Source organism: Acomys russatus, chromosome X, assembly GCF_903995435.1.
Source record: "Acomys russatus chromosome X, mAcoRus1.1, whole genome shotgun sequence".
NCBI lineage: Eukaryota > Metazoa > Chordata > Mammalia > Rodentia > Muridae > Acomys > Acomys russatus.
In genome coordinates, this window is record NC_067169.1 from 15,334,326 (window position 1) to 15,345,528 (window position 11,203).

The 11,203-nt window shown below is 47.9% G+C and overlaps 1 protein-coding gene across 1 annotated transcript in view; it reads left to right on the forward strand.

Moving 5' to 3' along the window:
* Bcor (BCL6 corepressor) overlaps window positions 1-11,003 on the forward strand; it is a 43,750-nt gene extending 32,747 nt beyond the window's left edge. Inside the window, exons 10-15 of the mRNA XM_051142273.1 lie at window positions 277-540; window positions 5,523-5,689; window positions 6,894-7,039; window positions 8,052-8,129; window positions 8,319-8,475; window positions 9,690-11,003. Coding sequence (XP_050998230.1) covers window positions 277-540; window positions 5,523-5,689; window positions 6,894-7,039; window positions 8,052-8,129; window positions 8,319-8,475; window positions 9,690-9,981 — 1,104 coding nt within the window. The 3' untranslated portion in view covers window positions 9,982-11,003. The remainder of the gene's footprint in view (window positions 1-276; window positions 541-5,522; window positions 5,690-6,893; window positions 7,040-8,051; window positions 8,130-8,318; window positions 8,476-9,689) is intronic.
* The last annotated feature ends 200 nt before the right edge of the window (window positions 11,004-11,203 follow it).

An 11,203-nucleotide genomic window follows, 5' to 3' on the forward strand; every position in this document is an offset into this window, starting at 1 on the left:
ACCAAGCTCCCATCCTCCTGGACTGCACCCCCTTTAACATCACCCTGTCCCAGAGGGCCATGTGTTCTGGGTCGCCATGAAGTTTCAAACTAGTAAGAGTGAAACCTCATCCCCCTCCCCCAACCCTCCTTTGACAGCCCCTCCCCCCTTCCTAAGAAAGAAAAAAAAGTGTCTTTCTCTGTGGCTTTGCCACTCTGGGATGAGGAAAGGGAGAAGCAGTGGGTGTGTGAGAAGGTTCACAGTCTCACCTGTGCCTGCTGCTTTCTTTTGTGGCAGATGACTGTGCGGAGATTCAGAAAACGACCTGAGCCCAGTACTACCGACCTCGATTTGTCACCACCAGCTAAGCAGGAGCCAAAGCCCTTTGACCGGTTGCAACAATTGCTGCCCCCGGCCTCCCAGGCCACACAGCTGCCATGCTCAACTTCTCCTCAAGAGACCACCCAGTCTCGCCCCATGCCGCCAGAAGCTCGAAGACTTATTGTCAATAAGAATGCTGGCGAGACCCTCCTGCAGCGGGCCGCCCGACTAGGCTATGAGGTGAGTGGACTTGTGTGAGCGCGCTGGATCCCAGTGAGGAAGCTGAGGGGCAGTTGCTTCAGGGAGGGACTTGGAGAGCAGAGAGCCCAGCCCCCCCCCTCCACAGCAGGAGGTGTTGTGAGTCCAAGGATGTTTGTAGCCTCACTGGTTGCTGTTGCTGGCAGCTGGCTGTGTCGGTCAGGGTAGAGAAAGAAAGTCTTCGCGTGCTCAGTTCCTGTGTTCAGTTCCTGTTCCGGCAGGTAGGCTGCCCGGACCAGGCTTGCACACTTATCTCTGATAGAAAGTCTGACATAAGCCAGGTCTTGGCGACTGGTGGAATTTTAATGATTTCTTTGGTTTGTGATTAACAAGGGTGTGGAGAAGCGATTAGCTCTATTTAGGGTGGCTTATGCTATTGCTGGTCGAAAGGTGGTCTTAGTGGGTAGGAAGTGACTGTGAAGAGGGCTGGCACTGAGGTGGGGGAAGACAGCGCTGACTGGCATGATATCCCCCTGACTGAGCACTCCACAGTGTGCTCCCAAGGCTGCGTGACAGGAGTATAACTCACTTTTACCCTCTGATCATCTTTGGGATGGTAATTGCTGGTATCTGCACTTTTGGGTGAAAAAGTTGCAGAGGGACAGAAGGACTTGGCCTGACTGCTGCTGCCGCCGCTGGCAAAGCCTAGCCCTGTCTCATCACCTTCCCTAGCTCTTGTCAGACTTCTCTCCAAAGAGAAGGGAGCCCAGCCCCCTCCACCTCCGGAGGAGACCCTTTCTGCACCTCCCAACCTCCTGGAGCTAACCAGCTCCTTCTGTCCCCTGAATCTCCCCTCCCCCCCCCCCTGCCCTTCCACCACCCCCACCCCCTGCACACTTGCCAGTTGAAATTGTGATGCAATAGCTCACAGGGCAAGGCGGCGCGAGGGGGGGTTGTTTTGTTTTGTTTTGTTTTTAATGCTGACATCAGCCCCCTGGGACTTGGATGGTGAAAATAAAATGCAGCTCAGCAAGCAAGCTGAGTGTGGAGGTCTGAAGGGCCCACAGGCGGCTAAGGCCAGCAGGATTTCACCACGTTCCTGGCGCCCTCACTCACCTTCATTCTGATACCTTTGGACTTCCTGTTAGGCTCACACAGCCCAGCGTTAACTAGTGACCCAGATCCCTGCCTGGGAATTGTAGCTTTGTGGGTGGGAACTTGAGGCAAGGATGGTTCTTGGGTGTGCTCGTGTTTCTGGTTGTGTGTGTCATTGTTTGCACCAGCACTTGCCTTTTTAGATCTTTGGATTATTTTAGAACTAAGCGGGAAGATTGGTAATTAGCTCAGTGACTGTGGACTAAGCACCAGTGGCTGCCGGTTAGGTTTTTCCCACAAGCCAAGAGCATCACTACCTAGAAGGACAGAGTGAGGCCGTGTGCTCTCCATCAGTTTCCTTCCAAAGGGCTCCACTGATGCTGCACGTGGGCTCCCCAGTAAGCTCACCAGGGGAGACAGTGAGGGAATGAGGGTTCCCTCAAGGGCAGCGGGCTGCTTTCCTCGGAAAGAAAAAAGACGTGTACCCTAGCCTTTAATCTTGGCGTTGTTTCCAAAGCTCTTACTCCTTTGCAAAGAGAGATGGCAAGGCTCGAGAGACCCTCGCGGCTTCTCCAAGGAACAGTCTTTATACAGCCAGCAGGTCTGAGTCCTACATTAAGGAATACTTTTTTAGGCTCTATTCCTTTGATGGCTCAAGGAATATTTCTTGAACTTCTCCAACATACAGGCATATGTAATTTTCAGTACGTAAGTTATGATGCCCAGTGTTTTAACTGTTAATGTTAAAACATTTCACTCACCGAGAATCTGACGTTCCCGTATTTCTTTTGGCAAAATTTAAGATGTTCGCTGATAGGCCATTCAGATGTGGCAATTTCAAACCTCCTAAATGAAGGACAATTTCTGTTCTTGTAAGGAACTGTCTGTACACACAGCTGTGGGAGAGTTTTCCAGGAGTGAACTTGGTCACTCTTGTTTTCTGTTTGGCTAAAGATGCCTCGTACAACAAAAATGCTATCCTTGTCACTGAGCCCTATTCTCTTTCAGCTAATGTGAGTCTAGGGGTTTACAGCACCCCATCTCTTCAGTTTTGTCTTAGCTAGACTGCTGATCAGGCCAGGCACACTTCCATTACTTATCTCCTGCTAAGGAGGCTTCTATTTCTCCAGCTAAAATGCCAGCATGCAACCACATGCTTGGGCATTTTAGTGGTGATGGTTAAATTTTCTATGAATTAAATAAATCATGTTTTTAAAAAAGTTAATGAGGCATTTAATTAATTAACAATGTCGGGTTTATGGCCTTTATGGTTAACATTTTGTGGTTAATGGCATTCGGCTTATGGCCTCTTAACAGAATTGTCCAACAAAAACAGTTTGATTTTGTTTAGGAATGGCTGGGCTGTCCTTCAAACACACCCATTCCTGACACAGAAAATAACCGAGAAATGTGTCGGCCGGGCACACATCATCACCATTGTCTGTTGGGCCGAAGTTGGCATCTGTAAAGAGGCTATTACCCTCCCACCTAGGAGAGCTTGATTGACCCCGGCAGAGGGTCAGAGGGATGCTGGTCACCTGGGTCAAAGCCCTCCAGCCAGAGCCATTCATTGGGCCTTTTGAGTCTTCCAAGCAGATCTTGTGCCAACAGGCTTGACTGACGTGTCTGATGTTTCATCTTGTTTGGGAATCTTAAGCCCCCTGGACCACAATCACCCCAATTGTTGGGTGAGAATACTCTCACTTTTCTTTCTGGTGTTTCCTAGGCTGTGGAGAGTGGCATGGGGCACACACCAGATGAGTGGCTCTCAGGCCAAGTGACACCAGAGCAGCCAAGTGAGGACAGGTCATGGCAAATGCCTCACCTAGTGTGTGGTCACTGCTACCTTTCCTGCCATCCTCCAGGAAAAGAGAGAATTGATTTAGCCTTCTGCTTTGACTTCTTTCATTTCTAGGTTCCCTCAAATCAGCCCTGTAGCGATGAAGGTTTCCAGGTGAGGGCCATAATTGTCAGAACAAATAAACCCTGGGTTGAGAGGACACCAGGCAGACCACCAGGATCCACATAAATTGATCTTTGCACAGCAGTTGGCGGTGCTCAGGGCCCATCCCAGAGTCACGTGACAAGGTCTCTTCCTGACTGGGGCACACAACTCATTAGATTGCAGCCGTCCACTCGAGTCTGACTAGTAAGGGCCCGCTAAAAGAGCAGCAGCTTCATGCGGTATCCTGGATACCGGTGCTCAGGGCAGGTGGCCTGGGAGCTCAGAGCATTGTGGGCTTTCTGGCAGGTTAGGACCTGAAGGAAGAAATGCCTTGCCAAGCATGCTTTCTCTCTCCCTTCACTTGTTTTAGCAGGGAGCTGCTGTGGCGACCTGAAGCTGCAGGGCACAGATGGTCAGATTGACCAGCGTGCAGCTTTAGGCTCACAGGGAGGCATCTGGAACATTCTAGTTAGCACCCAAGTGGGCCTTTACCTTTGACTGAACTGTCCTAGAAAGCGCATAAGGGATTTTTTCACAACCCACCTCACGTCAATGATGTTTTATGTCTAACAGACGAGTCCCCCAGTGTTCACGAAGGGAGGCCCAATGTTACCTATGAGGTTTCCCTTTGACTGATAGGCCACTCCTACACTGCTTACCCCCATTCTTAGAAGTTAGTAACGATGTGCTTGGCATGACTTAGAGGAAGATAGCGTAACCTATTGTTTCGTGGTGGCAGATACTGTACGGTATGTTTGAAAACTTGCTTAATCATGGTAATAAGACATTGAATAAAGTACTGCTGTGCTTACTGGGAGTGGTTCATATTAATATTTTAACATACTAAAGAAGTGAAATTAATACTTGTGACTCGGATGCAAACTATTGACACCAACGGCCTTCTACAGAGCAGGAGGAGCGGGCTTGTTCTGTTGTGTTGCAGCGTGTGATCTATCCGATTCCTGTCGTTGGCTTAAGTAATAAATAAGAGTGTATTTCATTGATTCGGTCTTGAGTGGAGTAGAAAGTGAGGGAAAGTGGGGTTATTTGAGGCCTTGGTGTCCTTGGTGTGAATGGATGAAACGCAGAGCGCTGCCAAGCAAAGGCTCTACTCCTGGTCTGCCAGCCTTCTTTGTGCCTCTCTTTCTCCTATGCCTTGTTTATTTGGGGTGGGTTTGGTTTTTGCTTTTAAGACTGAATTTGGCTTTGGATCCCAGGCTCGCCTTCAAGGCTGGTCTCAAACTTGAAGTCATCCTCCTGCCTTAATGTCATGAGGGGTGGCTTCACAGGTGTATAGCACATCACTTGCCTTTGTGTCATGCCCTGGTGGTGTCTAAGATACCTGGCAGGAGCCTGCTAGAGCTCTGCTAATCATCCAGAGGCCTGGCTGCCCAGCCTCTGCCTCCTGTCTGTACACAGGGCTGTAATTTGCCTGACCTACTCTGGACTGAAGGATGTTGTTAAGCTTTTCCATTTTTCTTCACTTTGATCACCCTTACTTTTATCTCAAGCTTGGCCGTCTACAGTCCATAATGGCCCCATGGAACATCGATGAATATGCCCTTGAATTTGTTTTGTTGAAACAGGGTCTCTTTTCTTTCTCTGTCTCCTAGGCTAGCCTTAGACTCACGTTGGTTCACTGGCCCCAGCCTCCTGCGTATTGGGAATTACGGGTGTGAAGGACCATGCCTGGCTGTGAATGGGCCCTTTTGAGATCCCTGCAGCTGGGGCACATTGCTTGCATCCCCACAAACAGCCTATGGAGGCTTGGGAGATGGTAAAACACTGTTTGACTGGAGCTGCACAGCCCTGGACCACACAGAACCCTTCACACTGTTGTGGGCCTCTCAGTAAACATCCAGGCACCACGCAAACCACAGTGGGTTCTCAGGCCCCAGTGTGTAGTCCTAGAACTATGAAGAAGTCTTCCTTATGAGGTGTCTGTGTGGTGATCCGGATGGTATTTCCCGTTTCCTCCTCACAGGAAGTGGTCTTATATTGCCTGGAGAACAAGATCTGTGATGTGAATCACCGTGACAACGCTGGCTATTGTGCCCTGCATGAAGCTTGTGCCAGGGGATGGCTCAACATTGTTCGACACCTCCTTGAATATGGCGCTGATGTCAACTGCAGTGCCCAGGATGGAACCAGGTCAGTGGAGTGTCTTGTTCTCGCTGCATCTTCTTCCTGCTGAGGAGCAGACCCGGAGCTCTCAGGGAATGCAGAATCCCCCACCCCCCAGGAGAGGGGTGGAGAGCAAATTGCACCTGCACCGATTCCAGCCTAGACTTGAACTGAACAGATTTTCCTGGCAGGTGTAGACAAAAACCTCCCAGTCTTGGCCAGTTCCTTAATTCTCTTACCGATCGCTGCCTCCAAGGACGCTCGGGTCCTCATGAAGAGTCAGGGAGTGCTGCCTTTTAAAACCCTGAACTGTTCATTACCATCTGTAAAATCACTATTCAAAATATTTGTGACCCGAAACACCCCTGGGCACAGACTGATGGCCATCTGTCCCTCCCTCCACTGGTTCCTCAGTCACCACCCACATCCAAGCCCCGATGTTCACCTTGTCCTCAGTCAACACACAAGCATCTTGCTAACTTGGGGCTTACACTGCTGGGAGATAGGGCACAAGGGGGTCCCTTCATGGTCATAAATAGCTAGCTAAAAGGCAACCTGTGACTCTTTGACAGTTTTTTGTTTTGTTTTGTTTTGTTTTTTTAAGACAGGGTCTTTCTACGTAGTCCTGACTATCTTAGAACTTACTATGTAGACCAGGCTAGCCTCGAAATGTGCATGCCTTTGCCTCCCCAGTGTCTTGCTCTCCTAATAGCATTGACTCGGGGGCCTGGGGGTAGGTAGTGTATACCCTCCTGTGAATATACCACCGTTAGGCCCTTGGCTTCCAGGCACACAGTGCTGGAATGGGACACAGGAGATGGCTTCTTTTTGCAAATTCTGCTAATAGCAGAGGTGGCTGGGTTTTTGGTGGTGTCTGCATTGGCGGGGTTTTTACCCCTCTCTAAGCTCTGTCCCTACCTCATTTCATTGAAGACATTTTCATCATAGACTTAAGTTCTTCCTTAGGCCAAAGGATAAAATAGGTAGGTAGGTGTGTGCTTGAGGACCCAGTGACCCTTCACTGGCTCTTTAGAGGGTTAGGTATCCATAACAGAAGCTGGTTGCCTGCCTTTGAGCTGGTCACTGTGCCTTAGTTTTCCCCTCTATACAATGATAGTGACCCTGCACCCGGGATCCTCACTGTAGGAGGTGTGCATATGTTCGTTTTCCGTGTGTGTATGTACACATGTGTGCACCCTCAAGCTTAATGTCAGCGTGTGTCTTTTCACAGGCCCCTCCATGATGCTGTAGAGAACGACCACTTAGAAATTGTCCGACTGCTTCTTTCCTATGGTGCTGACCCTACTTTGGCCACATACTCAGGTAGAACCATCATGAAGATGACTCACAGCGAACTCATGGAGAAGTTCTTAACAGGTATGAATGATCTTACCCAAAAGTTCCATTCACCTGTGCGCGGACCTCCACTCCTACATACTCTGAGAGAGTAAGGATGGAGGATTGCGACGACTTATCAAGGCCTTGGGGGTGGGGGTGTCCATTGGGCCTGCAGTATGTATGGCTTTAGTTCTTGACGACTTACTTACCTACCTAGCACATGTGAAGCTCTGGGCTCCTGGCCACACCACCAAAGGGGTGGACCTGGAGGGGAGAGGTGGAGACTACATATTTTAATTTGGGGTGTGGCTAGGCAAAAAGCAAAGATTTTTCTATGGTGTAATCCTCTTGTAGGGAAACCATTTGGTCTCTTCTTGGTAGTTTTGTTTGTTTGTTTAATTAGTTTCCTTTCCTACAAATCCATTTTTTACCTAAGTATGGCAAGTCTGTGTGAAATTACACCTCCTAGGCATGCAATTTTGTGTGGTGGTGTTTGGTCTCAGGGCAAACCCATCTTTAGGCCCCGGGTGTTATGAGATCAGAAAACAGCAGCACAAAGGGGTTTCAGGACTGTCACGCACTTGAGGTTGCGTTCCTCCTCAGCTGGCCCTCGGGACCCACCCATGCCCATCTTGAGTTGTACGTTCTGGGAGAAGTTGCTCAGTGGATGGGAGACAGGGTGTAAAGCTCCAGTCCTCCCTTGGTTTTATATACGAAAGCTGCAAAGCTTCTTTGCTCTCAGTTGGTAAGCCAGGGTGGCCTGTTCCTGAGCAAGTCAGATTCACAGCCACCTACCACAGAGGGCTGCAGACACACTCACAAACCAGCCTGTTATAGAGGAGATGTGCCCTAGCTGGATCAGCATTTCCTTATTGTCAAATGGGTTTTGTTTTGTGTGGGGACACGGTCCCATAGTGTGACCCAGGCTGCCCTCAAACTTAGAGTTCTCTTTCCTCGGCCTCACGAGTTCCAGGATATTACAGTTGTGGGACACCACATCTAGCTTGCCAATATATTTTATCTTCTGTCCCCGTCCCCCCTTTTTCTGCAGACTATTTAAATGACCTACAGGGTCGCAGCGATGATGACTCCAGTGGCTCTTGGGATTTCTATGGCAGCTGTGTGTGTGGTAAGTAATACTGTTCATAGTGTAGTGGAGAGGGAGGGAGTGACTTCCTGTGTGCCCACCTGCCCTGGGGGAGGGAGGTGGCACTAGAAGAACTTGGGAGCTAAGGAATCTTGTTAGAGGTCTGAACGTGGTGGTCCAGCTGAAGTCCCCTAAAGCCAACTGATCCCTCTCTCATTTGCCTTACATTAGAGCCAGATGATGAAAGCGGATATGATGTTTTGGCTAATCCCCCGGGACCAGAAGACCAAGATGAAGATGAGGATTCCTATAGCGATCTGTTTGAGTTTGAGTTTTCCGAAAACACGCTCTTGCCGTGTTATAACATCCAAGTGTCCGTCGCTCAGGGGTGAGCATGGCTATCTGTGGGGGCAAAACAGCCAAGCTGCTTCTCAGGCAGTTTGTCCCTTTAGGCAGATAAACGTGGATGAGCAGGTGGCTCCTTAGCTGTCCAAAACCTTGGATAAGGGTCCAGATTGGCTCGATCATTTATGCCCAGTGGAGACAGGCCTAAACCAATGCATGTTGATCCAAGATTGCCCTTGGGAGAAAGCAGGAGCTGAAGAGCTGCCATCTTGGATCAACACTTAAGAAACAAGTCTTCTTCCCCTAGCAGGTGTCATCCCATCCCCAAACAAGTCACCCTAGGAACTCCCCCAGGCACTTGAGGTATAATTGGACTGTAGTGACAAACTACCTCTTTACCTAAGACTAGGACAGTCACACTTAGAGTCCATCATGTACCATCAGATCTAGTTAGATCCCATGTTCCCCCTATGGGTGTGCCAGGGTTCCTTAATCATCAGTCCTTTGGGGTGTACATGTCAAGAAACCGCTATACTGTGTGTTGACAAGGGTGCTTAATGAATAATGTCCTCTTAAGCTCTGAAGCTATAAACACATATACTATTAACAAACTACCCCAACTGAAGGATGGGGATGGAATTCCGAAAGGGGAGGAGAGATAGCCTTCTGTGTTTTGTGGTGTGTCAGTGAGGGTCCTTGGCGAGGTCAAAGAGGTCGGGATGCAGCCCCCACAGGCTTCACTGAGAAGCATGAAGCAAGTGTTCGCCAGAGCTGGGTGGGCAGGGCTTTCTGCATTCGTCTCCATCCACAGCAGGCGCACTGAAGCTTGTTCAAATACTAGTGGATAGTCTCTTTATAAAACTAGATTTACGAGCTGGAGAGATGGCTCAGCAGTTAAGAGCACCGTCTGCTCTTCTAGAGGTCCTGAGTTCAATTCCCAGAAACCACATGGTGGCTCACAACCATCTATACCCTCTAGAGCCTTCTTCCAGTGGACAGGTGTACATGCAGATAGAGCACTCATATACATAAAATAAATAAATAAAATCTTTTTAAAAAAAAAAAAAACTAGATTTACTTCCCAGGTCCTCTGTGCTTACTCTCCTTCCCTTAAAGTCAGTGGTGAGCTATGGTAGAAGGGGGCAGAGGGCTGAATAGAACACAGCCGGCCCTGATTTGTGCTCCAGACTAGTCAGGATGTAGTAGTGCCTTTCCATTTGGCCGGAAATCTGACCCCACCCCCTTTCTCTTTTATAGGCCAAGGAACTGGCTACTGCTCTCGGACGTACTCAAGAAGTTGAAAATGTCCTCCCGGATCTTCCGCTGCAATTTTCCCAACATAGAAATCGTCACCATTGCAGAGGCTGAGTTTTACCGACAGGTCTCTGCAAGTCTCTTGTTCTCTTGCCCCAAAGACCTGGAGGCCTTCAACCCTGAAAGCAAGGAGCTCTTAGATCTGGTGGAATTCACCAATGAGCTCCAGACTCTTCTGGGTTCTACAGTAGAGTGGCTGCAGCCCAGTGACACAGGCCATGAGGGCTACTGGTGAGCTACGTGCCCTGCCCCACTGGCCATGTACAGTGTGTTATAGTATTAACCCTTGTGCATATGTGTCATACGACAACAGTTTCTGTAAAGAAAGGACACTATTACATATGAAAATATCTCTTCTTTATATAAGAGAAGTTATTCCACCCAGAAGAACCTAGAAGCCTGTGTTTTCTTTCTAAACTTTTAAATCAGTTTTTATGAAGCTGTTCAAATAAATGTCATTGTTTTCCAACACAAATGCTTTGAGATCTGTATGTTCATTTTTACTCGGAACATTTCTTTTCTGTTCTGTTCTTTTCTAAGGAAGAGGGGGAAAAAGTGAAAGGAGCTCCGTACTTTAATTTCCTACAAAGCTCTGGTGACAGACTGGCCATGAGGGTATTGTGTGGCCAGATCGCTGTGATTGGTTTGGGGGAATGAGTTGGGTGAAGGCTCTTGGTGGTGATTTGCTTTTAGGTTTTGTTTACAGAGTACTTGCTCACGCCAGGTAAACGCTATTGGATGTACTCCAGTAGTGTGTAACATAAATTCAAACCATAGCCACACACAACTAATTGTATGAAACTTTTGTACCCTAATTTAAAAGCTGTGAAATTACTTTTCACACATCAAACCGGACTGTTTATATGTTTAAACATTTTATGCTCTTATTTAAAGAAGACTTTGAGCTATTTTTTTCTGTACCCTGTAAAATATTGAAAACTAACATAATATGTTGAAGGTTGCTTGAAAATGTACATAAAACTAAAATTTTCTGAATTGTGTGTTTATGTTTGAAATCTGTGTTTTAACTTTGTAAGTAAATTCTCTGCCTTTGTATTTATATTTTACAAAAATTTTCTTAAAAGGCAATAAACCTGTTGAGGAAAGGAGCAAATTGAAGCACTTTGCATCCTTTGTATTCCTAAAGTGCTGCTTTTGTCACTGGTTTCTTTTAAATGATGGTGATGGATTCCCCATAGGCAACTTGCAAAACAATTTTGTCTCCAGAAACCAAAGTAGACTACAGAGTTCAGGGGAACTGTGCTGAGACTATGATCTGTCATCCCATCCCAAGAGTCTGAGTCTTAGATCTCCCTGATCCTTTTTTGGACCTCATACATGCTAAATAACTATGCCACCATTGGGCCACACACCCCCCCCCTTTTTTTTTTTTTAAGACAGTGCTCTCACTTTTCTTCCAGGTTTCCAAGTCAATCCTCCTGACAGGGTTACAGACA